Source organism: Corvus brachyrhynchos, unplaced genomic scaffold (assembly GCF_000691975.1).
Source record: "Corvus brachyrhynchos isolate BGI_N302 unplaced genomic scaffold, ASM69197v1 scaffold115, whole genome shotgun sequence".
Lineage (NCBI taxonomy): Eukaryota > Metazoa > Chordata > Aves > Passeriformes > Corvidae > Corvus > Corvus brachyrhynchos.
In genome coordinates, this window is record NW_008239553.1 from 9,674,334 (window position 1) to 9,701,556 (window position 27,223).

The 27,223-nt window shown below is 40.4% G+C and overlaps 2 protein-coding genes across 2 annotated transcripts in view; one reads left to right on the plus strand and one right to left on the minus strand.

Annotated features, from left to right (window-relative positions):
• Positions 1–19,874, plus strand: part of STARD9 (StAR related lipid transfer domain containing 9) — an 87,263-nt gene extending 67,389 nt beyond the window's left edge. Inside the window, exons 24-34 of the mRNA XM_017741618.1 lie at positions 681–11,861; positions 12,648–12,845; positions 14,003–14,186; positions 15,163–15,309; positions 15,936–16,038; positions 16,611–16,753; positions 16,983–17,047; positions 17,136–17,341; positions 17,745–17,824; positions 18,224–18,382; positions 19,438–19,874. Of these exons, the coding sequence (XP_017597107.1) occupies positions 681–11,861; positions 12,648–12,845; positions 14,003–14,186; positions 15,163–15,309; positions 15,936–16,038; positions 16,611–16,753; positions 16,983–17,047; positions 17,136–17,341; positions 17,745–17,824; positions 18,224–18,382; positions 19,438–19,539 (12,568 nt within the window). The 3' untranslated portion in view covers positions 19,540–19,874. The remainder of the gene's footprint in view (positions 1–680; positions 11,862–12,647; positions 12,846–14,002; positions 14,187–15,162; positions 15,310–15,935; positions 16,039–16,610; positions 16,754–16,982; positions 17,048–17,135; positions 17,342–17,744; positions 17,825–18,223; positions 18,383–19,437) is intronic.
• Positions 19,875–23,651: 3,777 nt separating this feature from the next.
• The window catches only part of CDAN1 (codanin 1), a 32,600-nt gene continuing 29,028 nt past the window's right edge, over positions 23,652–27,223 (minus strand). Inside the window, 3 exon segments of the mRNA XM_017741619.1 lie at positions 23,652–25,406; positions 26,155–26,262; positions 26,951–27,153. Of these exon segments, the coding sequence (XP_017597108.1) occupies positions 25,251–25,406; positions 26,155–26,262; positions 26,951–27,153 (467 nt within the window). The 3' untranslated portion in view covers positions 23,652–25,250.

The following is a 27,223-nucleotide window of genomic DNA, read 5'->3' on the forward strand; positions in this document are numbered from 1 at the left end:
TCCCTACTTGTCTGTTTGATGTGGTCTTTCTCACTTTTTTACATTTCTCTCTCAATCCTGTCTGCACTTTTTACCTATTCGAGAAGGCTTTCTAGAAGTGGCTTAACTTTTGTTGTTGCTTTGTTCAGACTGTTGGTAAATACTAATTTCTGCGTAATTTTATCTTGATTATCCTCAAACTCTTCTTCAGAATATTGGTATCTTTGGTGTGATTATGGATTGGACTTTTACACTGGTCAGCCTTTCTCAAGTTAAATAAACATCTCTATGCAATGCTAAAAGTTGGGGTGCTACAGTGTCTGTCACAGCATGGTCCTTAGCTATTTCCACAGCAGGAAATAGCTAAACTCTGCTAAGTGGATTTCTGTGACTTAGAACTATCTTTTATTTTTAATTAACATTTGCAGCTACTTGAGCCTACAGAGATTCAATATGAAGCTATACCTCATAGCACTGAGCTATTTCTTTGTGTGCAGAGCATCTTTCCAGATAGCAAGGGGATTGTATAGTTAATGACAGAATTTTATTTTTTTTATGCCCTGCTAGAATTGGATTTTGAAAGGCATTAAGATTGTTGCTTCATAAATTGTTATTCTTAATGGCAAGGCATTACTGTGGTGGAAATGTTAAGTGCATTATTCAAGCAAGGATTGGACTTTATTTCTTCTTTATTTCCACAGCTCTTTTTTGAAGAGGGAGTCTGTCTCAAAGTTATCTACCTCACCAAATATTGATCAATACTGTAAAGGTAGTACAACAGGGAGGTTGTCACCTGTAGAATACCTTTACAGAAGTGGTAAAGACATTTCTGGGAGTGATGACCTTAATGATGAAAAGGGGATCTCCTTTTCAGTCCAGAGGCAGCTAACTGAAAAACAAAACCCATCTTCAATTGAAAATAAAAAAGGAGCAGAGAAAGACTCTAATGATTCAGCTATCATGGCTTATATCAATAAAAATTATAAAAAAATTGAAAAGTGGGATGACAGCCCAGGGCAAGCTGGATCTCAAAACCAAACCTCTAAAGGCTCCTCTCCTGATCTTTTTAAGGAGAAAGATGAGCCCAAAACCTTTATTACAGGGAGAAGAATGACAAAATCAAAGGTGCTAGGAGATTTAAGTCAGCCTGTGGGTAGCAATGTAGCACAAAATAGAGCTCAGGTATCCAATAAAAAGATTAGAATGGATATCAGTGGAAAAGGCCACAGGTCTTCTCCAGAAAACTTTCCTAACCAAACGAAGAAAACAGTGTATGGAAACCCACCATCAGTGCATCTAAACCAAACAGTCAAGAACTGGAGGAGAGAAGCAAACTCAACCTTGCCAAGTCATGAGAAGTCATCAGTGGAACAGAAAGAATTTCTGATGGCAGCAACATCAGTAGGTAACCTTACTAAGATGAACTCACAGACACCACTCTCTTATGTTGAAAAAAAGTGGCACAGTGCTGAGATGCTAAGTGCTGGAGTGTCCAAGACAGCCACAGATATGTTGGGGAATTGGCAAGAGGATGATGAAAATGAGATTTCTGATACCGACAGTTCCTATTCTGTAGATTCTCTCTCCTGTGCTTATGCAAAAGCTTTCCCGGAGAAACTGAAACAAGAAGATTTTGACAGAAATAAATGCCTTGCCAACCCAGAAGATTCTGAGAGTGATGACAGTCAAATGTCACAAGACTCTCTGGTAGAAAAGGAAAATAAAGCCAAAAGGCAAAATACAAGCCAATTTCACAAGTTAAACACCCATCATGAGCCAGCTAAGCTTTACAAAAGCAGAACCGAGAACCATATTTCATCTTTGGTGACATCATATGCATCTCGTAGGAGACTGGGAAAGGCTGAAAGAAGCTTTTCTCTGGATAGCTTAGCTGATGGAGAAGAGATGCCAGCAGAAGATCTGGTAGAAGAATCCAAATCTGATTCATCTGATGAAGTGCCAGCAGAGATTTTCTGGAAGTTACAAACTCCTAAATTACCAGCTATACAGATTGAGGAAGACCATGAATCCAAGACCTGTGACAGAGATACAGAAGAGACAAATTATGATCTGAAGTTGAGCAGTTCCTTTTATTTGAACACCAAGCCACAGACTGCTTCCAGTAATGCTCACAAGCAGTTGCTGAAGACAACAAAAGTCTCCTTTGTAGAACAAGAAAGGTCTCTTGAAAGAAGACTGTATTATACAGGTGGAAATCCTTTGCTTACTAATAACGCCTGGTCTTCCTGTGACTCAAAGGTTGACATCAGCAGCCCAAGAATGACAGCATCTTCTTCCTATGAAAATTTGGAATTTCAAGATGCTCATCTGTGCTCTTTGAGCAAACCAGGAATTTGGCTGAAGAAAGATGATCTAAAGCAGTCAGCTGCTGAGGTTTCTTTTGTTTCTGGCTCTAAGCAGATTCACAGTATTACTCACAGTCCACATCATGTAAACGAAATAAACTCAGTTTTCTCCTCTGACACACTGGAAGTACCTTTACCTGAAACAACAACTGAAAGAGGGGCTTCTGAGAGTGGATCATTAAATAAGATTTTTAAGGGATGGACAAACTCTAATGAAAATTCTTCCTTGGAATCTCAGAATGTAATGTCCTCATTTGTTAGCTCAGTAGGACCAAGTTCCTCTTTTGTTCCCACTTCAGCAGAGCATGATTATTATGAACATTCAAAGTCACACCATCCTGAACAAGAACAACTGGATGAATTATCTACTTACAGGTCTGCTACTGAATGTGCACAAACATTCAGCTCTTCGGAAAGCACCTCCACTGCAGACTGCTTGTCCCTGGTATCTAAGAAAGAGGAGAACTCTCTCCCCGCAACACATCCAGAGCTGCCAAAAGATCACACTCTGATAAGAACATCTTTCATCTCTGTGTTGCCTGTGCAAATTGTGGAGCAGAGGAATGGCTGTGTAGATGGAGATTTAGAAGATGACTTCTTCCAAACTTTTTCAAAAGATGAGCTTGACAATGACTGTAATAACTTGATGACAAAATCAAGTGTGACAGATTCAGGCAGTGGAAGTGCATCTGTCAGTGCACCTGCTGCTGAGTGTTCTATGGGACTTGCTCATAATATGACCTCAACACAGACATCTGCAGTAAAACACATCCAGTTTGGAAACTGTGGGCAGCTTTTCCCAGTACAAAAAATACCAACATGTTGTGATGAAGGTTTCTTTCTCAGTGACTTAACAAACAAGAACTGCTCTCTAGTGAGCAGTTACAATCTTCAGGCATTGGCTGGACAAGGAGCAGAATCAGCTGATACAGAAGAACTCCCGAGGTCTGGGGAGAGTAATCTGGAAACAATGCAAGAAACAGATCATGAACAAATTCCTGCAGAAGAAGTAACAGCAGAGGCAGATTTTTCCTCACAGAAGACAACATATGTATGTCACCCTTTAGCTGCTGCCAGGGCAAGCTATGACCAGTCTGCAGCACCAATGGAGATGTCTCAAAAAGAGAGAATCTGTATGGAAATAAGCACAGATAGCTTGGCAGACATTGTGCCAGAGGTGCCTTCATTCAGAGATCATGAAGAATATGTATCAAAGGATGAAGACTTGCCTTCACTAAATCATTATGAATTCAAACACAAACCTGGTTCAAAGGATTATTCCCCTGAATGTGCTCTAGCAGACAATCAGGCAAGTTGCTTATCCCAGCAAATTTCAGAAAATTCTACATTATGCACTGATAATATAAGAGAAGAAAGCAGTGAAAGTAAAGAACACAATGTCTTGAATTCTCAGTCTGTAGTTCAGAAAGAATTGTCATCCAAATATGAAAACCTAGTGGTAAATGAAGTAAGTTACTTCCTACTGAATGCAAATGGGAAAAACACCGAATCCTTTCCTGCTGCTATTGGTGAGAATACAAATTATTTTCTCCCAGAATCTAATTCAAGCATATTTTACAAAGTTTCAACAAAAGCTAATCTTTTTCAAAGTGCATGTGAGACCGAAAATTATGAGAAACTACTGGAGCATGTCACAATAGTGAAAGGAGATTGCGATGCTTCATCTAATCTTACTGTGGAAGTCAGTGTCACAGAAAGTTGTTCTGATGTATGTTCTGGCTGCCTTTGCACAAGATGCTCTTCAAAATCAACAGGGCAGGAAAACACTACACACAAGACAACTAACATTTCTGCAGAATTTGATGCCTCTGTTCTCTTGGAAATAGAAACACAGAACAAATCCTTACTTGAATCTAGAAAAGAGACATTTTTTGAAAGCGATTGCCCAGAGGATATCTTTCATGTTGAACATGATGCAAATTCACAGCTGGGAAGGGTATTTGAATGCAACACAAATGCATCAGCTGCCATTTCTCAAGAGGGGAGTTCCTATATAAATAAAGAATCGAAAATTTTCAGAAACATAGATACAGAAGAAGCCATGGCTCCTTATCAGAATACAGGAACAGCCAGGGATGAAGAAATAATAAAATCAATCAATAATGCAAGCAGCTTAGAAAAAAGTGCATTGGAAATTAAATCCAGACACCCTGAAAGTTTACCTGACAGTCCAGTAGCCCAAGTCCAAAGTGTAACTGAAGACAGGAGTGGAAGGGATTTTAAAGACATTGGTCTATCTCAGAATCCAAAGAAACATACTGATATTGCAGCTTGTGAAGTTCACAGTGAGTTTAATACAAATCTGTGCCTGACACGTGAAGAGATGGACAAAGATGAACTGCAGGAAGCTGGCACAAGGGCAGAACATACTCAGGAATCAAAAGCACTTGTGCAGTCTGGCAGCCAACTTGAAACCAACAGCTTTTGCCAAAAAGAAAAAAGTGAGAAAATAGAAATAGGTATTTGTTCACCAGAGCTTTCTGTTGCTCCCAAAACCACTCCTTCAGCTGTGTGTTCCCCCACAACAGATATTATTCAGAATACTTTGGGCTTCCTTGATACTTGCAAGGGGCTTTTACAGATGAACAGAACAACAGAGAATGTAGCTGAAACAGTACTAATCCCAAGGAGGCAAGGAAATATTTCAGCAAAATTTGAAAATGAAGGACAAATAAATTCTAACGATTCAATTGAGCATTGTGTACCAAACAGTTTGCCCCAGGAAGACAAGGCTAATAAATGTGAAGTGACTGGGAGTGAAGAACAAATTACCTTGACTAACACTGAGGAGCTGGTTATTATGAGGCAAGAAGACATATGCACAGATGAAAATGGTTTTTTTAATGAACAGTCTTCAGCTCTGCATCAAATGTATTGTGACAGAGATGACAAAGAAGAAATTTTAAATCAATTTAAGATCCCTGAAAGATACCTGATGGCTTCAGAACTCGAACAGAATATACTGTTAGAAGATGATTCAAGATACCATGACCCTACTGAAATGAGTAAAGGTGGTAATTCAGTGGACTCTGCTACAGAGATAGGAAATATAGTTGATGCATGTGAATATTCAGTTGATGACAGGGCTGGTATTGACCAATACAGAACTGAACAAAAATTTATAAGTCTCGACAGACATATGTATATGAGTTGCTCTGTGCCATCTCCTGAGCATGGCACTTCAGAAAACTTGAATGTAGGTATTGTTAGAAAAAGACCTGATATTTGTGAATTGGATCGAGTAGGCTCCAGAGCTGAGGAAGAGAAAGTGCAATTAATGAAGCTAGTAGAAATGGCCAAAGCAGACAAACAAAAGCAGGTATTCATAGAAAACACAGAGGAGGTAGAACTGATCTTTTTACAAAACCTGGATGAACTATTCCCTGAAAACAAAGGCAGCTACCAAATGACACATGATGACAGCAGATTAAATGAAATATTAAGAGAAAGCCAATGGGTCTCTACCAGCTTTTGTAGAAATAATGAAGACATCAGCAAGCAACAAAATCCACCAGCAACACTGAAGTGTACAGAAAAAAAACAAGAACTTCAAGACTCCCCATGCCAGACTGTAAATCACCCTTCGTATCTTGGAGGAAGTGATGATTCCCATCTTGTTCAAGATGCTCTCACTACACTGGAAGGATGTACAAAATCTGCTAACAGCAGTCTTGGAACTGGAGCTGTTCTGCCTTACTATGAAACATTAATGGAGAGTGAGATCAGTGTTGGTACATCTGTTACAGCCAACAAAATGAGAGAAGACAAACATCCTCCAGATAAAACACAAAGTAAGAGTGTAGCTCTTCTGCAAACCAGGACCACGCAGGAGAGGCAGGAGGAAGAATCCTTTGTATTTAAAAATGGACCTGATTATGGCATATCTGCACATCCTGTCAATGAGAACAGCTCTTTCACTCCGTACAGTGCAGGTGGTCTTGAGTCTGGAACTGTTGTACTTCAGCAAAGGGCCAAAGGAAGCTCATTTTTCTTGGAAAAATTAGATTCTTCTGAAGATATAATTCAGGATATTAATAATTCTTATGAAGAACACAATATGGATTTAATGGTCAACAAATTATTAAAAGACTGTCTTAATTCCATAGAAGATACAGCTCAAGAGGTAAAGGATACCACTGTGCCTGATTCACTAGTGTTGGATAATTCAAACCTGCTCTCTTCTTCAGAGAAAGAAATTACAGAAGATACAGGGCTGGGGAAAACCTGCTCTTTACTAGAAAGCTCTACACAAAAAATATTTCAGAATATTAGCACAACTCAGAAAGCACCTCGCTCAGGGGGTTCATCCCTGCATGATGAGGAGACATTTTTAAGCGCAAGCTATCCTACAGCAAACAGTAAACCTGAAAACACCAAGCTTTCTGGTGTAGCTGGATATCAGCATGGGCCCACAGAAAACCAGGAACATGAGGCTTCTGAAGAGTGCTGTGTAGACCAGTCAGGCAACGCTGTTTCTGAGAAGGCTCCAGCCCTTTCAGAAGGCCTGAACAAGTCTCCAAGGGAAAATCTGCATTCTAGTAAAGACTTTCTAGATTGTAATAGGAACTTGGGCACTCCTGAATGTTTTCCTGATCTTCTGAATTGTCCAGCATCATCTGAAGATAGTTTGGTTGTCAGCAACGGAGACAAAGGTAAAAATTATATTGTTCTCTCTGAAGAAACAATATATTTTGAAAGTGAATCAACTGATTTAAGTTTATCTGTAACTTTTCCGGGTGTTTCTCAAAAAGGAGAAGGAAAGGAAAATAATTCTGCAGTTGAAGAGGACACATATGCTCAGAGTAATAAGCTCCCTGAAAAAGTGGTGGGAACAGAGCAAAAGGAGAAAATTGTTCAAGGTTATTTCCAGAATTGCAGTGACATAAAAGAAGATAAAATTCATGAGTTCTCAGAACACTGCAGTAACACCAATAGTGTGACTGTACCAGAATCGGGTTTGCTCACTTTCCAGAGCCAAGGACAGACTGGCAGTAATGAACCAAAGTCTCTTCCATCATACTCTGCAGAAGACACTCCAACTGATACACCATTTCAAAGCTCCAAGAACTTCAGTGCTTTTAATACATCTTCACTCGAGGACTCAAAATCTCTAATATTTAGTCAGCTTGAGGACTCACTTCAGGACAGTTGTTTGACTGAGAAAGTGTCCTGCAATTCTGCACATGTGTGCTCTGTAAAAGAAGGAGATTTTCCCCAGTCATTTGCACGAGTCAATTACCCACCCGTAACAGCATTTTCAGAATCTCCTTTAACTGCAGATATAGGCCATGGTGAAACTAGCACATATGATACTTTGCATTCAGATATATTGAAACAGTCTCCATTTGCTGTTTTGCAAATACAAGACACTCAGTCTGATAAAGCTGTGGTATTTGATGAGCCAGTATGTGCTTCAGGAAGTATTTTACTTTCTCTTGCAAAAGAAAACAGGCATTGTCCAGTATCAGACATAGATTGTACTGCATATGAGAATTCTGCTGTGGATGGGGAACCTGCATATGGAAGTAATAGTAAAAAAACTGACAGTGATACAGAAATTAATCAGCATCACTGGGATAAAGTTCCACCACAAGAAGATTGCAAAAAGCACATAGAGAAAATATCAAAGGATAATTCTCTTTTACTACCACCATTACCTTTTTGGGATACTAAAAAGGCAATTCTTGTTAAAGAGGGACTAATGAGAAATACACTTAACAGAAGTAAGGAAGAACTGCATTCAAATATTGAGGCTGAACATTTTGCAGTAAAGACAGAGCAGAGAAAAACATTAAGCAGAGAACCTGATGAAAAGCAAACGAATGTATCCTCAAATTCTCCAAATGAATTAATAGGCTCAGAAGTTACAGTGTTGAAAAATCTGTATCCAAGAGATGTTCAAGTGGATCCTGAATACCCCTGCAATTCATTTAGTCCAGCATACCCCACATACAGAAGCACTGATCCCAGGCAACCATATCACACTGTCTTGGGTTTTGAAAGAAATCTTGCAGATCTGCAAAATAATTGTCAGTATGTGCCTACAGGTGAACAGATAAAACATGTACTAGATAGAACAAATACCGATGGCAGAAAAGAGATTTTACTTTGCAAAAATAATGTATGTTCACGCATTGATAGCCCTGCTGCTGAGGCAGACACTTGTTCAACAATGAGAAACACTGTAAAGAGGAATAATACTCTGAAATCAGAAAGACTCAATTTTTCTGTAAAAAATAATGAAACAAAGTCCATAAAGTTTTTGCCAGAAAACCATGATTTAACTCCTCAAGAATCCAAATTGGTGCAATTCAGGAGCAAAAGATCATATTCTACCACACGGAGTACAAAGGGCTGTAAACAAAGTGCACGGAGACCTTATTTACAAAGTCACAGAGTATCAGCTCCAGCTATTGCTGTTTTCTCTGATACAGAATGTACTTTGGAAGCTTCATCTAAGGCAGATCCTTTGTTATATTCTGCATCTAAATCACTGCAAGATTTGAATATGAGTGTAGAGCCTCCATCACCAACTGAAGATGATCTTTATGGAATTGAAAGATTTTCAAAGCAGGAATCAAAGAACTTTCTACAAGTTAAATCTAAACCCAGATTTCAGCAAAAAATGGCACAAACTAAGAAGCTTGCAAACTGTGATTCCAAAAATTTACAAAATTTTGCAGCAAGAAGCCAAAGTAGCCAGTCTTTAAAAGACTGTACTAGTCAATCTCCATCACCCTTACTGCCCATAGCTCACAGTTCTGTGTGTGCAGAAGCAAATGTCCATTCAAAGAGTAGTTCTGTAGCTCAGTGTAGTGAAGGGAAAGGAGAAGAAGCTGGATACCAACCAGAAACTGATTTATTTTTGCAAGATAATAAAGATGCAATGCATTTTAGATCAAGTGATATCAACCCATACATTCACCCATGGCAACAAGATGGAGCCTGCAAGATTGGCTGGAAACAGTTTGTTTTTGGAAGTGCAAGTGATGTCTCTTGCAATCAAATTCCTCTGAACATGGAAAACCATAAAGTTATGAGATGTTCCAGTGTAGACAATGGATTGAATTCTCAAAATTCTCCTTTTCGTTCTCATCTAAGTTCATATGCTACAGCAAAAGTTTTGTCAAGCACTTTGAGTAGCATTGAAGGTCTTCAAGAATGGGACAGTGTCAGACCAGACTTTCAATCAGCATACTCGAGTGACAGTGCCAAACAGTACTGCAACATATCCAGTGAAACGTTGGAAACGAACTCAGAAAACAACACTGCTGAATTTGAGAGTCCTTCTGCACAACCTGGTAACTCTTCAGTGCAGGTTGATGAAATTGTACTGTTATACCCTTCTGAGTCTGAAAAACCTTCCAAAAAACCACCAGGGATTACATGTGAGCAAGGAACACAGACAGTGACTACGGGAAGGTATAAACGGCAGAGAAGACATCAGAGAAGCTATACAGATGTTTCTGCAAAAAAGGAGGAAACAAATAGAGATTTATTTCATCTACCTTCTTCTTGGACAAGCATGCAGAACCTCTCCATGCATCTGTCACAGCTTCTTCAGAACACTTCTGAGCTGTTGGGAAACCTTTCCCAACAGAGTATTATAGATAATGAGCAGAGTACCAAAATCAACCAAAAAGGAACTGAAGGTGCTCTAAAGTCTACTAGATCAGATAGCTGCACTCAGACAACAGCAGATGTAGGCACTCAGACTGAGATTTTGGAAGAACGTCAAAGCAAACATGAAGAAAAACAAATGGAGGCAAAAATGGAAAAGGAATTGAGGGCAGCTCAGGCAGTAAATATTGATTGCAAAGAAACTGGTGCAGATACAGTAGGAGAGATTCCCAAAAGGAAAGAGGAAATACCCTCTCTTGAAGAAAGAACACAAGAACAAACTGGGATGAAAAGCCTGGGCAATTCTGACTTCCATGACAGTCTTGACAGCATTTTGGAAGACTCCTTTATGCATCTGCCTCTCTTACCCAAAACTTCCACTCCTATGTTGCATTTTCAAAAAACATCATTAAATGCACAGCAGAATGTAGCTTTTTCTAGCACCAGCGTTTCACCTCTCACGTTATCCTTGCCAAGTTCAGGGCAAGATGGTTCTTCATGCACTGTAGTTAGCAGCCCTACTAATAGCACCTCTCAATCTCCAACGTCTTATGGTCAGGATAAAAGAAGTGTCAGTGAAACAGAGACTCCAGCTGAAAGAAAATTTTGGTACAAAAATACCCTGCTAGTCGATAGGGCCTCTTCCCCTATTCTTACTCTTAGTGCTAGTCCCAGCAGCCAGACTGCTTTCAGCAAGTCTGTCTGCCCTACTAAGGCACCTCTTGGATATTCCAGTGCTGCTTCAAGTCCCCTTCACAACCAGAGAAGGCTGAGGGCAGGTCCACAGCCCAGCATGCAACATCATGTGGACAATTTTTCACAGACAGAAACAGACAGTGAATCAAGCACCTCTAGAGAACAGAAGGGCATAAGAAAGAAATCTGGAAGTTTCTCAGATAAGAAAGCAGCCAAAGAACTTTTAGGACGGAATGGTTCAAAAGACTTGGAACAACAGCGTAGACTCAGGGTTGACACCCACACTACCATTTGTGCAGAACGGCTGTATCACTCCAGCAGTATGTTGGAGGTGTCGGGCCACAGCAAAGTTGTAACGGGTGATGTCAGAGACCAGGGTTCAGTGGCACGTTCACTTCATTGTATGTATGTTACAAGGGGTGGAAGAAGTTCCTCAGGTGGAATTGGGCACGAAAAATACACTGGGAATTCTGATACTGCTTTGATTCATAACTACCCATCTCCAAATGCTGACTTACTTTTTAATCAAAAAATTAGTGCCACTTGTTCAAGTAAGACAAATGCTGGCACTTCCTCAGAACCGCTGGTAGAAGCATCTTCTCTACAATTTCATGATTTCTTCTGGAAGAATGAGAACAGCTGCCCTCCCCCACTCTCTGATGTGAGCGATGCGCAGACTTCCTTCCGAGACGACAGTACAGATTCTGTCACTGGAAGTGAATGTGACACTGAAATTCCTCTCAGCAAGAATACTACTTTTGCAAAGCCATACAGACCCCGGAGCTACAGCCTCCGTGACTTACCCATACACAATAAATTTAGCAACTGGTGTGGTGTTAAGAGCAGCCCTCCTCCTTTGTTACTTGGCCTGAGTGGCAGCGTGACCGATTTAAGAAGTCAGGCAGAAAAGAAGCCTAGAAGTACACGATCAACAGAAATGGAAGGGAATTACCAGTCTTGTGACAGCAGGAGCAGAGAGATCAAGAGACTTCAGAGAGAGCGTGCCCAGATCATGTCTGGCATTCACCTGGATCTGCATCAGCATCCCCTCACAGTGGAACTGACTGAAGCAAAGCTCAATTATGGCATTGGGGAAACAGATGCCCTGTTGAGGGTCCTTCAGAGAGGAACTGCAGATGAGCCAGTGGCAATTCCAGTGAAGCAGCAACTTTATGAAAGGTAAATTACTTAATGTGGTGTTGTTTTAAGTATTTTGAATACACTTCATGCAGCTTAAATAGCATTTAGTAATGAGCACTTAATCACTTAGTCACACTGAGTGAAGCATATGTGAAGAGATACAGTATTAGGCTTATTTTAAAAACTGTTAAGCAAGGCATTTAAGACCAAATTTTGGGGTTACTCCAAGAAAACAGGGAAAAGTAATTTGGTGTAATTCAAATATAGTGGCACCCCACTCTTAAAATTTCTAGCAGCTACAGGAGTTTTCATGTGTACCTGGTGATGTGGGAATACATTTAATTGCTTTATTGCAATGTAAAAATAATTGAGACATCTTATTTATGGAAATGTTTCATTCATGCTTCTGTGAATAAATGCCAATGTATGAATAGACAAAAATTATTTTTAACTCCCCATAACTATACAAAATAAACTTTTTAAAAATCAAGATACTTGATTCTTGTGATTGTAGAAGTCAGTTTGGGAAACCTTTGCAACAAAAAATTTTGATGCAACTACAATAGTCTCCATTCTCAATTTGCCTCTCAGCCATTACCAGCAGTAATCACAACCCTCTTGTACATTTCCTGCTGTTAGAAAATAAGTGGAGTTTTAGAATTTCTGCATCATCTCTCAGCATGTGGACAAAGGGGTATTAGATGGTATTAGATTCCTAGAAAAAATTTACATTAAAAATCCACCTAATATTTAAGTGCTTTAAAACATCAGAAAATGTAACTTTGCAGGGTGCATTTTGTCACTTTAATCATGTTTTCCCAACAGACACATGAGAACTATTGAAACTCTGAGGAAGGAAAGAGTAAAAAGGCTACAAAGATACCAAAGAAGCCGAAGTCTGAGTCCCCAAAAGCATTTGAGTCTGTCCCAGACTCTGGATGCAAGTCAGAGGGATCTAGATCTCCCCAGCAGACGCCGAGAATATCTGCAACAGCTGAGAAGAGATGTGGTGGAAAACACCAGGTAGGGCATTAGAAACCTCTCCTTAGGCCTGATGTTCATTAAAAGTGTTCACAATGGGTGCACGTTAATGGTTCTTACTGACATCTGAGACTTCAGCAGCAGAATTCTTTTCAATGTGGATGCATTAACCTTTGGGACAGAAAATGCTTTCAGGAAAACACATGCCTAATTTTAGAAAACACTCATTAAAATCTTGGGTCCAGTTTTATTTCAGTCCATAACAAGTGCCTAATTTATTATACGTGTATGATGGACAGGGACAGCCAAGTATTCAGTCTGGACTGATTAGAGACCAATCTGTCCTCTTACTCCTTGTTGTGATTTAGGAATGGTATTCTCCAATTTAGTACTCCTGCTAAAATCAGCACTGCTTCTCCTCCCCTCCAACTGGAGGTAAAGATCACAGGTTGAGATAAGACTAATTTTCTGGAAACAGCAATGACATAAGAAAATGAACAGTAACAGCACCAGCATTAATAACAAAAGGTATAAGAAAAGAACATATTCCCACGGAAAGCCCCTGGCGATAGACAACATGGGATGGCTCCCTCTGCCACATCTCAACTGGAAGGAACCCTTTCTCCTTAGAAAAGCCCCTTTCCCCCACCTCCAGCAATGATGTGAGGTGGTACAGAATAACCTCTGTGTCCTGGCCATGCCCCCTCCTGGCTACTGCAAAATTAACCCTGTCCTGGCAGGAACCAGGACACTCCTTCACTAGCTTAAAAGCCACAGAGTTCAGTTTCATTTTAAATATCAGAAAACTCTGCAACACTTCACCATTTAGAATTTCAGTTTCTCATTCCCCACCATATTCTCTAAATGACTTTTGCTTCCTTTGTGGTCAGGAGACAGTTAATTTCCCAACACAAAAAACTTGTATGTGATATGCCAAAGCCATAACCTTGTATCATATGGAGACCTGATTTAGAAACCACTGTAGTAATCTCAGCAGCAAACTGGACTTGCAATCTGAGTAATTTTCCAAGGCTAATGTCTACTTAGCCTTTAGTGAGCAAAGAGAAGCTTTTTGGAGGCTGATATGGTGGGTTTTAATTGCTTTTTTGGCAGATTTTCATGTTCTAAATTGAAATATGATTTTCTCATGATATTTCAATTAATCATGTGTGTTTTCCCTTACTTTTCCATTCTTACAGAGTTCAAGAACCGAAAAGAAGAAGCATTCAGCACCCTTCTGACATTGAACTGTTGCTCCAAGACTATCAGAGGGCACGAGAAGAAACTAAAACTGAAATTGCACGAGCTAGGGACAAACTCCGGGAGAGAGCAGAGCAAGAAAAAAGGCGGATACGGGAACAAATATTTTCTCAGTTACAGAAGGTGGGCATTATATTGAAAGTATAAATAATCTTGAAGATCTCAGTATTTTCTTTTTATGTAGCTTTTTATTTGGTCTTCTAGCATTGAGTAGTTGCATTGGTAAAGTAAAATCTTCAGTCTTTAACAACTGTATTGGACCAGCAAGTTAAGTCAGGGGCTTGAGAAGTAAACAAAGAGCAAAAAATGGGACTGAAAAGAGATCTTTTTATAAAACTTCTTCCCCTTAAAAGCATCCTAGCATTATTTTGAAAGTCTGAGCTCTTATATGTGAAGAAAACAGCAAAAGCTGCATTTTCCCAGACTGCCAAGTGTTGGAATTGTAAAAAGAAGAGAGGCCCGGCTCCGGCGGGGGGAGAAACTTGCAGCCCAGCCAATATGGTTGATAAGAGCAAGACTCCGTTTATTAGCAATCCAGAGGCACTTATATAGTATACCAGCTTGTTAACTCTTAAGTGGCTTAAAACTTACCAAAGCAAATTTCTACTTCTACATAATTGGACTTACATTGGCAAGCTTCTACAGTTATGTTATGATTAAAAGAATTCAAAGTTCACCTCCCTTTTCTCCCGGTTAGCACATCTTATCAGGACAGCTGCATCGTTTCAAAACTCCCTCTTTGTTTCTCAGGCTTGGTTCTCACACAAGAATTTTCTCATGGAGAGTTTTTCTCACACAGGCCTTTTGCTTGCAGGCTCTTGCTACAGTTCTTTCATTGATCCCATAATTCTATGAATGATCCATGTCCCTGATCCTTTAATAATTCCCAACAGCCAAGTTTTACAGGGTCATTCACCCTGTGGTTTATATAGTCCTAGGCTTTCAAACAAGTCTGTTAATTTAATGCTTTCTGTATGGCAATTTTTGTCAACGCTTCTTGAAAGAAAGTGGATTTCTTTAGATTACTCCTCTTTCAACTTTCAGTGCTGGTGTGGGTTTTTTTTTTTATTTGTTTGTAATACTGTGATGCCTATTACAGGAAGAAGCAAGACTGAAGACTCTTGCAAGTACAAGCACTTTATGCACAGACTCCAGCCTCAGCCTCTCCTCTGGCCCAACATCTGGTTACAACAGCAGTAATACTGCTACATACACTGCAAGTAACTTCAGCAGCCAGGAGGGGCAGGTGAGAAAATACTGGTGGGTGAGACTGATGCTTCCTGATGCTTCGACCACAGGGACATAATGTAGGAACAGAGAGGGTTTTTGAGATGATTCGTATTCTGTCACAGCTATCAAGCAGGACAAGTTTGCATCACCAGTACACAGATGGGTGACATGGGGTGAGGGAGCATTTTGCCATGTAATTGCAAAGGACAGTGACACTTATTTTTCAGGGGTTTTTTTGTAATTCATAGATAAAAAATCAGATAATTACTACTATCAGTGATCTGTCAAATGTTTTAGAAACAACAGGCCTTTTCTTTTGATAGATCTGATCGCATTTGATATTTTCAGTGCCTCCCTCAATGATACCTGCATTGACTTAAGAGTTTCCATGTGTGAACATGGACTTTCCTGAAGTCATTTTTGAAGTATGCACCCATGCTAGTTCTTTACACCTGGTTTGTTAAATTTCCCAAGTCAGTTTCATTTCATAACTAGAAGAAAGGCAAAAGTGTTACTTCATGATAAAGAGAGGCTTCCAACCTTGTAAGGCAGATTTGCTACTAATATTCCACTGCCTATATAACACACTTTCTTTTTCCCGGTTCAAACACATGCTTCCACTTCTGCACTTTCTTAAATCAGGTTTCTTCTGGAGATACTTTGGTTTCAAGAGATACACGAGGTCGTTCAACTGTTAGAAATAGTCAGCTTTATACATTGCAATTGCATAAGGATTCTACATTTGGTAAGTAAAACATACATCTGCTTATTTTGATTTTTATCCCAAAATTTGAACTTGAATCTAGGTATTGCAAGGATGTCCCTACCATTACATGACTTCAGAAAAATACTACCAGCCAGTAGCCAGAGCTTAGAATTTCTTAAATAGTGATTTGTTTCCTCTGAAGTTGGTCTTTTGATGTGGTAATATCAAAGTACAGCGTTTTGAGATAATATGAGGATAATATTTTGAAAGGAGGAAGGAAGCACGGGATGTGGGGCCTAAAGCTGCAATGAGTATAGAATTGTACAAGCAAATTCTTAATTTTAGCCTCAAGACTTAAGCTGTCTATTCTTCCTTATTTTATTTTCTTACATGTGGCAATAACCGTTGTTAAAACTTCAGTCCTGCAAGATGTAACTGCAGTGTAATTACCAACACACAGAATGTCTAGGCAAGGGATGTTATCACTCCTTCATTAGGATCAGATGGATTAAGGGCTCCAGTGGAGCATTTAAGTCCCTACAATTTAAGAATAGTGGTGGGGTTCCTTTTAAATTTTTTTATTCCCCCTATGGCTTTTTTATTTCCTGCAGAAGCCAGCAGAATTCAGCCACCTCTTCCTTCAAGTGGCACCAGCTGTAGGTTTACTCATGGATTAACTATTTCCGTCAACTCTTCTTCAACAAAAGGATACCAAGATTTATCCAAACATATCTTGGCTAATGCTACCACTGAGGTAAGTAAAAACTGAGTTTTCACTTATTCCTTCTAGAAGCCGTAGCAAAAATGGGTGGGACAAGTTTTGTTCTACATCACAAACAGTTACCTATTTGTCAGGTACAGACGCACGCACACTGAACAATTTTAAAGGATGAGTAAAAGTGAGCCAGGCTGCAGCCATGGGGTGCAGAAGAGAGTGTGGGATATTTGAGTGAAGCTGGTGACATTTGTCATTGTTTTCTAAGGTAATGGCAGCATGCTCTCACAACCTGAGGAACCTCTACATGTGCCAAGCAGCAGCTGGGTGGACGTAAGTTTATGGCAGGTCTGTATAATGGGAGGCCTTTCTCTGTAGCTGGCTCTCTTGTGGGCAAATACCTTTCATTTGCCTTCGACAGGTATCAGTGTACAGAAAAAGAGGTGCAGGTGTACTACAAAGTCTTTCCTTCAGCAACAAGGCATGGATTTCTGGGAGCAGGAGTGATAGAAAGACCTCTTCCCTATGTGTGGGGACTGGTGAGAGATCCTGGCAAGAGGCATCTGTATGACAGCTCTATCAGCACAGCTCGAATACACAAGAAGGTAACCAGCCACATTCACCTGGGTGAGTATCCTCACACACGGCAGATGACAGTCACCATCACCATTAGGATGTAGGCAGCCAGGAAGAAAGCTAAAGGCATCTTATTTCATTTCTTCAAGTGTAAATAAACAATTTCATTATTTAATATGGAAACTTCAGCTTTGCAAGACTTTTCCAAAGTAAGGATGATATTCAACACATCTTGCCGAGAAGTGCAGCTAGAGACAGTGGTTTGAAAGTAAAGATAAACCTGAAGTGGCTTGAAAAAAGCATTTTAAATTATATATTACAGCCTATGAACTAGAGCTCTGCTCTCAGGCAACAAGTCAAAATAAAATATGTATTTACATGTAAGGGGTAGGGAAAAATTGTGACAAGCTGAAGTTGTCAAAGTCTAATTCCCCTTTCTTATTTTTTTTCCCAGTATATTTAGTGACTGATACCTCCCTATGTTACCTAAAGCAACCCCGGGATTTCTGCTGCATTACTGTAGAAGCTAAAGAGGTAAAGTGAACATTCTCTCTGCAGCACAGAGGAGGAGTTGTTCTGATATGTTGGTTCAAGGATAAAGGAGAGAAAGAAGTCAATCTTCATATTTGCAGAAGCACCAGTGTAACAGAAAGGAAAGCCATGCCAGTATCACACAAGTGACTTACGTGTAAAACCCTCGTGTGAATGACAATTCCCAAACAAGACCCATTAGACAGTAACACAAGTGTTACACAGTATATTCTGGTTGCAAACACACAGGATTTTGACAAAAACATATTTAATAGATAACATGAAAAATTATTGCTCTTTTAATTAAGTAATGTGAGAAATACGCCTCATGGCAAACAAAGAAAACATTGCTATATGCATAAAATTTTTCAAATTGTCATCTTTACACCTTGTCATGTGCAGGAGAAATTGTCTGTCCTGGCTATTCAGTCTGTCTATGATGCATCCATGCCTCACCCTTGTAAAGAAGCAGTGAGAGGGGAGATTTTACCAAGTGCTTGGATACTGGAACCTGACATAGTGAATGGAAGAGAGATCACTAGAGTTATTTACATGGCACAGGTAAGATTTTTCTGTATGTCCAACTGTGAATGCAAAAAGCTGTTACACAGCAGAACACTTAAGAACTGGTAAGCAACAAAAAATACAATCCTTATGCTATGCTCCATGTACTTTATGAAGTCACTACAAAGTTGCCTCTTTCACACTTCTCTAACAATGCAGAGAATCTTACTAGGACTGTGTTTAAGCACATGTTCCCAAGTTTTTACAGCATCCAAAGCTCCTTCCTTGGAGATCAAGCTCTTCTGTAAAGGTTTATTAGCAATTTTAGTATATGTTGTGTTCTCATGTGATGAGCCAATATGGAGAGTCTTGTTTCTATTTTCGTCTTGCTGTGACCACAGGAAGTCCAACTTGGGTTATACTATTTTCAAAATGCCGGAAAATACTTGGTGCATATTTCTAACCAAAGCCATTAATTCTTCACACTTAATAGATACAAAAGAGAAGTCAAGATTAGGATTCCATTTAAGCATAAGAAAATGAAAATTTTTTAGACTCATTTGAAAACTAAGCTCTCTTTGAGACAGTGGTACTAAGTATTTAAAAATGCCCAGAAGAGAATGCCTTAATGGTTAAATTTATTTAAATGCTTATGTAGAGATAAATTACATTAGTCCTTTAAACTAATTTATTTAAAACTTAAGGATACATTTTAAAATATCATTAATTAGCACATGCAGTTTACAATGCATAGCTGAAATGTATATATGCATTTAAAATTTTTATATGTATTTTATATTGCCCTTTAGCGTATGCATACACATTTTTAGTAACACTGTGTGTCTCAAACTAGTAAACTTTAATCCAAGCTCAAACTCAAAAGCAATGTGGGTCATACCTGCCAGAAGCAACATCAAATAGCAAAGCTTTGAAAGTCTGTGGAGTATTGGGAAGGAAAATACACAAACCACACAGTAATGATAGCATTTGGCTGTAAACTACTTTTGTGCCTAACATACTTGTTACACATCAGAACTATTCCAGACTGGAGAAGGATTCTGTTTAAAAGCAGGTACAAACTCCAACATGCAGCCTTTTTCCAATTCCTGCAGGTGGACCTCGGTGCCCCGGCCATCCCCGCCAGGCTCCTGAGTTCCATGGCGAAGCGGCAGCCCCTGGTGATTGCTCGGCTGGCTCACCTGCTTGCTGCTTAGTGCTGCAACACCACCGGCCACTGAAGAGCAGCTGACAGCTCACAGGGACACACAAGTGTTGGAAAGGGTTACAGAAAATGCTGCCTCCTAAGGCAGCCACCACCAAGCCTCCCTTCAGGAGCCTGGCTGCTACTGCTGGACTATATGGAAGTACAGTTAGAAAAAAGGATCAATTGTTTAAGCCAACACTGCTTAGAAGAAACGTAGCAAGTTTCGTGGGGAATCTATCCTCCTGGAGACAGCAGTGGAAAACCTCCATGGAAGAGAAGAAAGGTGTGCTGCTCTGTAGAGAGCAGAGGAAGAGACTGCTTTACAATAGCCAGAATCTTAGAGTGTATTACTTAACTCTTGCGCGCCTGGCTCACCTGCTTGCTGCTTAGTGCTGCAACACCACCGGCCACTGAAGAGCAGCTGACAGCTCACAGGGACACACAAGTGTTGGAAAGGGTTACAGAAAATGCTGCCTCCTAAGGCAGCCACCACCAAGCCTCCCTTCAGGAGCCTGGCTGCTACTGCTGGACTATATGGAAGTACAGTTAGAAAAAAGGATCAATTGTTTAAGCCAACACTGCTTAGAAGAAACGTAGCAAGTTTCGTGGGGAATCTATCCTCCTGGAGACAGCAGTGGAAAACCTCCATGGAAGAGAAGAAAGGTGTGCTGCTCTGTAGAGAGCAGAGGAAGAGACTGCTTTACAATAGCCAGAATCTTAGAGTGTATTACTTAACTCCTGTTTCCAAGCAGCTTCAGAGATCAGCTTCTTTCTTTAAGTAAGTTTAGGCTGGAAGCAGTATCTGTATGGCTTGAGCACTTGAGCAGAGCTGCAAAGCCATTTTCTAATGATGAGGTAAGTATCAAATGCAGAATTCCTGACTGTGTAGATAAATGATTTATCTTAGCTGGCTGCCTATCCTTCCTTCCCCTTGAAGAGGGAAGTTAAAGCAGTGCAATATTCACTAGTCACCCTACACCCTGGATAGATTTTTTCATGTATTTGGCTGACTGCTTGCAGCCAGTGTGTTTCAGATTGCCACTACACTATGCAGCATCAGTGGACACCACCATACCTCAGGACACAGTTTTACTATACTGCAGAATCAGGTGCTTTGAAATAAAGAAACCAAACAGTTCTACACAGTGACACTGTCATGGATAGGCTAATACTCAGTAATCAGCTTGTTTCTAGAATTTAAATACTGCAAGTAAGAGTAGCGCCAACATTTTTCTACAATGGCTATTTCTATCAGCCCTTCTACGCTTTCACCTAAATGCATTAAGAGCTGAAAATATAGCCTGGTCGTAGTCTTACCACATTTCTTTGTTCTTCAGCTGTCTCATTACGGCAAGTACAGACTCTTCCCATTCAATTACCTCATAGGACTTCTGTGGAGCTTAGTCCCACAATCCTGCTGTCAGGCTTTATGTTTGTTCAACACAATCCCTAGCTGGTTCACATACTCCTAAATCGAAACAAAACCACAACCACCTCAAATATCCAAATAACTTCATTTAATTTGTCAGCACAACAGTACAGAATCACTTTGGATGTATCTAAGCAATAAAAATTGCTATGTTATGCTTTCATTAGCTCAAAAAAGCCCCCATTGTTCGAGAAGCTCTTGCACTTTGAATTTGTCAAGTGAGAAATGTGTACTCAAGCATCCACCCTACTGCAGTCAGTGCCTGCTACTTTAACACAGTTACTGTCAGTACAAGGTGCGTTTCCCCAGCATATGGTGAGGTTAGCTGCACTTCCCACCTTTGAGTTCAAGAGCCAATATCTACTTTTACTCTGTCTTTGCACAGGTGTCATTTTGGCGCTCAGCTTCTATGTTACTTCCTGTTACTAATATAGTGAGTTTTAAATGAAAAGACAATAGCTATTTTAAATTGATACTTAAGAAAATAGCAGTTTTGATACATACCAACCCAAGGCTTCTTCCTCCAGCTAGATCAGGTAGGATAACAAAACCTTTAACTTACAAATTTGCTTTGTTTAATCTTTGGATCACCATGGTTACGATCTTAACACCAATATATTACTGTTCTTTATTTGGTGAGGCTCAAAAGCTTTGTTAAAAGCCTGAGTCACAGCATGGTTCAGTTTGACCATCACACATTTTACACAGCCCCTCAAGGAAGAATGGATAACCTGTCACAAAGTTTTCTGCAACTGAGCAAAATGAGAGCGTTCCAGATTTGTAACCTGTCAAAGTCCCCCCTTTGGTGGAAACCCAGAAGGAAGAGCAAACAAGGCAGTACATTAAAGCCCCAGGAAAAATGAGCAAACCAGCAGCATGAGATATTGACTCTGTCCCCAGGCTGCTTCCATAGCTCTCCAGAGGAGGTAGGGGAGGTCTTCATACAACCCACTAAAGAGTTGCTCAGTGCTTTGCTTTTTTTCCCTTTTATTTTGGACACGGCACTAGTGATAAAGCAGTTTTTGTAGGAAAAACATCTTGGGGGATGCCTGTTGATCAACAATGACAGTGCCTATGAAGGATAGTGTCTTATTGTACAGTGCATCAGATGTTTATTTTTATATATACTTAATATTTTTTTTCTACGTTTACAAATTAAGTTATTTATATATGCTTGGTTTGGAGCGTTTTTATATGCTATAAAAGCTAAGTTTTATTTTTATCAGTATTGAATTAATGTAACTTTTTTTTAATACAATCTTCAATTGATACTAAAAAGCCTATTTATATGAATGTTTTCTTTTGCAAATACAACGTTTTATGGTACTTGCTAATGTATGGCATTTGTTTGTTTGGAAAGAAGAAACAAAAGCCCAGCAGATATCAAATTTGGTAATCTACAACAGGCAAAAACCAACCTCCTGTAAGTTAGTGCTGAGCAGCAGATGGTCAAACCAATTGTATTGTACTACCCACGGTTGCATCTCTGCTCCTAAATCAAGGTTGCTATTTTCATATCCACAATAAATGGTATTTTCTACACAAGAAAATGTGCCCCACGTTATTTTGCTCCAGCTAAAATACCCATCTATGGAACTATGCTGGATAGAAAAACACCACAAAGGCAAGTTTGTGATGACAGATGTAGGTCTCCCACTTACCTGCTGAGGAATGGGCATGAAATATGAACTTTTGGTACAAGAATCAAGAAGCCAGTCACTGCTTAAATTTGGGTTCTGTGACAGTGCTTTGTCCAAGCAAAGGGGGCTTTATTTGGTTATTTAAAAAAAAAAAGACAGTGGCTGGAGCTTCTTCCCGAGTCCTGTTATACCACTCCCTAGACCTGCACATTCAGAAGGAAGTTAAATAACACCATATTTCCTGATTTTCTTTTGAGAGCTGTGAGTTTGCAGTAGGAAAGACTGGCAGAAGAAAGGCCACACCCTCAAGCCCTGGCTTTCAGTGAGCTCCTGCCCTCCTGCCTGCAGCACCTCTGGCACCAGCAGCAGTGCCCAGGACAGAGGGCCTGAGGTGCTGAGGAGGCCGCCAGCCCAGGGGGCCGCAGGGTCGTGTTCTCACACACGGTCCCACGGCCACAGGCAGAAAACCTGTGCTCCACAACTGCTCCCAAGCCTTGGATACAGAGTGGGGGGTCTGGCTTTACAGAGCAAACATGCCTGGGGGCCGTGGGATGCCCAAGAACCAGTGCCACTGCATTGTGTCGTAAGAACACAGAAACAGAGCTGTTTCTTACCTGCTGGGTCCCGCTACAGCACTGTCTCCTGCCCCGTAGGGCACAGCTGTGTTCTCTGGTTGCTGGAAACTGCTCCTGGGGCTTGGTCACCTTTTAAATAAAAACTTCCAAACATTGTATTAGAGAAGGAGAATTCTGGTATGCTGAGTTCATGAAAATGGCTGTGGCCATGATATCTATGCAAAAAGTTTTATGATATCCAAATAAAACCCGTGCCAGAACCAAGAACAATTTTTTTCACTAGCATGGATTCCAGCTTCTTCCCCCTTCCACCACCCTGCCCTCCCTTACATAACAAAGTAGAGTTCTATTTCAGTAGAAGCCTAGCATGCCAGACAGGAGGTCTGTACTGCACTTTCTCTGCTCCATGCTTTGTGGCAAGGTACCAGTTTTGTTCTTCAGCCTAGTACCAAGAGGTTCTATATTGACAGCTTGAACATAAGACATTTAATAATGTTTATTATGACAACAATTTCAAATGAGATCTGCAGCAAAACATCACATAATACTCAGCCTCAGGGAGCAGGTATGGCATGATATGGTGTACTTGCTGTTCAATTTGTATTGAATTGTTCCATTCGTATTTGTATTGCAGCATGCCTACTGTTGGGGACTCTCTCATTCACATCAGAAAACCCCTAAAAAGAGGAATGCAGGTGGAACCTGCCAAATCTTTCAATACAAGTAAACAAGCCAAGAAAAATCACAGTACAGTTCAGACCCAGATGTGCCTCTATGATTTCTCTTTCTGTATCACATATTTTAACAGAAGCCACAGTTCTACCTAATGAGCCCTATCTGTAGTTTTTCTCAAATCACTGACTCCAAGATGTTACCTTTTCTCACCTCATACAGGGAAGAGGTTAGTTAGTTAGCAAGCTAAACAGCCCTGGGCTTCACCTTGTCCAGAGGCTGTTCTTAAATCAGAACTTGCTTTCTGGAAAACCTACACTATTAGGACACTCCTAGACAAAAGGAAATCATGTCCTCACTGCTATGGGGTAGGGGGAGGGAATCCCATGAGACAGCTGATGAGCACCTAAACATACTCTGCTACTCACCAGCACTCCCTGCCCCAAACCCCAGTTCAAGGAAATACTTGGGGAGAAGGGGGTGAACAGGAGGTTCTCTTGGTGACAATCTGTCTGTAAGGGCAGAAAATACCCACTGTCCTCCAAGAAACGGGTCCCTTTCAAAACCCACTCTCTGGGGAACATCATAGTGCTTCTTCACTACTTTGTCTGCTCTTCCAGGCTGTAGTTTTCTTGCTGCAGCACTTCCTGACTGATAAAACCCAAACTCAAGGCAAGAAAAAATATAAAAAGCCAGTGAATAGCATCCAGATGCCATTTATGTTCACAACTATAAAAGTGTCTTAAAAATACTGTCTTCAGTAAAAAATATAAACAGATATTTTATCCCTTATTTCTATTAAAAGCCCTGGGAAATTACAAATTCTGTTTCCAACAAGAGATGGAAAACTTTAGCATCTACATCCTTTCAGAATAATGCTATCGATGGTCTAGTAGATTTATTTAATATGGTTTAACTTTTAAAATTAGTCTTAAAAAAATTAAAATCAAACCTTCAACACTGAGCTTACAATGAAAAATAAATATAGGCACATCTCCGTGTCACATAGGTTCACCTCTTCCTTCCCCTGACTGTAGAGGCTTTGTTAAAAGACAACATGAGAAGTCATACTGAGTTAAGAGATAGCCACCAAGAAACCATCTCTCTGATCACAAAGTAACTTGAGTTGATTCCTGGGTTTGGTCACAGCCTGTTGCTGCACTAATAACAAAAAGTGTCTCTGAGTCTCACAGCTGCTCTGAGACACAATCAAGGTGCTTAAAAGACTTTTGGCTTGGAGATCCATTTGCTGATGTAAATCCTTCAGCAGAGTCACCACGGCAAAATGTCCAGGACAGAAGGGCCAGTGCAGGTTTTGCACAAAGTGACCTCTTATCTTCAGTATGCTCCCAGCAAAGAGCTCCAAGTCCTTTCAGAAACACTGAAAACTCCATTTGCATCTTCATTAGTAATTTGTGTTCACAGAGTCCACCTCTGTTAACTTTGTGTGGTCACAGTACCTAGAGATTGTTCTGGTCAGCTCACAAGGGTTAGTCCTGGGCTCTATCTGACGTTGCGATACAAATACTCGGGACAGCCTTTTCAGGTCTTTTACAAAATCCTGTAACAAACAGATATAAACCAGAGAACTCTTATTAACAAATGCTAACAAAGAGGCTTACTTAATTTTTCTGTAAGTATTTTACAAGGTTAAACATACTGATGGTTTTCCACTGCAAAAACCTAGACAAACTACAGAATTGATGAGTGCCTGCAGACATGCTCAGTCTTCCCTCTGATCTCCACACCCTTCTCAGACAAGATCACTGCCACAATTTAAATGGTTAAACAGCGCCAACATGTAAGTGCTCACCAGCCTTGGAATACTGTCCATTTTAGCAAGGCATTTGGGTGGATTCCTACATTTTGACTGTGGCCAGAATAGTGAGACTCCTCTAGAACAGTCCCACTGCTCTAACACTGGTGGTAGGAGGCACAGGGATTTAAGGGCATGACTGGTCAGTTAAGACCCTTCCCAACACATCATTCTCAGCTGGAATGCAGCAAGCACACTCAAGCTAGAACTGAGAGCTGGTAACTGAGACAGCTGGTCTCCAAACTGGTTTACAATTTTCTTGGAAATGTTTTCACTGCATGGGCAATGTTGGAGTCACACAAGTACAGCTTTCAGCCAAACACTAGCAACAGTAACAAGCTTTGTTGGAAGCCAGTCCTGCCTTTTTATTAAGCAGGAACCACAGATGGGAAGGTTATGGGCCTTATCTACATGAAACAGAAATACAAGGATTGGCTTTTGTGTAGCTTTACTTTTTATTTCACTTATTGTTCACATACATAAAATTACTTACTGAGGGCCAAGGGAGCTCTTCAAGGCTAAGCAGGCAACTCTGGATTTCACTAGTTCTCATTAGTTCATGTTCTACAAGACCATGAAGCAAGAAAAGGAACAAATCCCACTGCACGAGAGAAGAAAATACCAACAACTCAAAAAGAAATGGATTGTGTGCTTGTTTCTTTATCCATATATAATTCACACTTTTCTTTTTGGATCAGAACGTGGAGAAAAGGAGCAAGCACATAATCTACCTGCATGTGACAATGAGAACAAGAGCAACATCCAAAATGACTGAACAAAATTTCTTTAGTTCATACATTGATTGTGTCCTACCATAAAGTCTCAAAAGTCAATTTATAAACATGCCAAGAATTTAATGCCTGCCTGATGAGGATTATGTCTTTGACTTCTGAAATAAGTTGGGTTTAGCCTGCAGCTAAATAGGGTGATTTTCAGCTTTAGCTGGGGTGCTTATAACACCAACATGCATACAGAAATGCAAGATAAGAGACACAAGAATGCAACCAATGACAGTCACGTGTGTCCAGTCCTTGCAATATCCTAGGCCACGTGAGCCATTTTGCCATTGGCTCCTGAACAAAACTGTGCCTTCCCGAGAGCCCCCAGGCAGGTATGAACCCCTGGCAATTTGCACACATCCCTGTCTTTCACTGCCCCACAGAAACAATGCCAGCCAGCAGTGACCAAAGCCCGCTGGCCTCAGTCACACGAGCCACCAGCGAGCACTGCGGGCTGGCAGAATTCCTACACGAGTGCCAGCCTGCTCCACACATGGGAATAAGCTTTACCTCTCGCTGCTTAACTTCTGCAAGATAACCAATGTTCTTCTTGCTGAAGATCAGCTGCACAGGCACAGGCGTCCCAAAGTCCTCCTTCCAGATGGAGAACAGCAGTTTTAGGAGGCCATAGGTGGGCTTGTTCTTTACACACAGCCTCTCAGGGCTCTTCTCTGGGGATTTGATCCCAAGACTCAGAGGAACACGATCTGAAACTAAGAAAAGGATGAAAAATGGACTCCTATAGCTGCATTATTTCCTTTTACAGTCATCATCTTGGTTCAG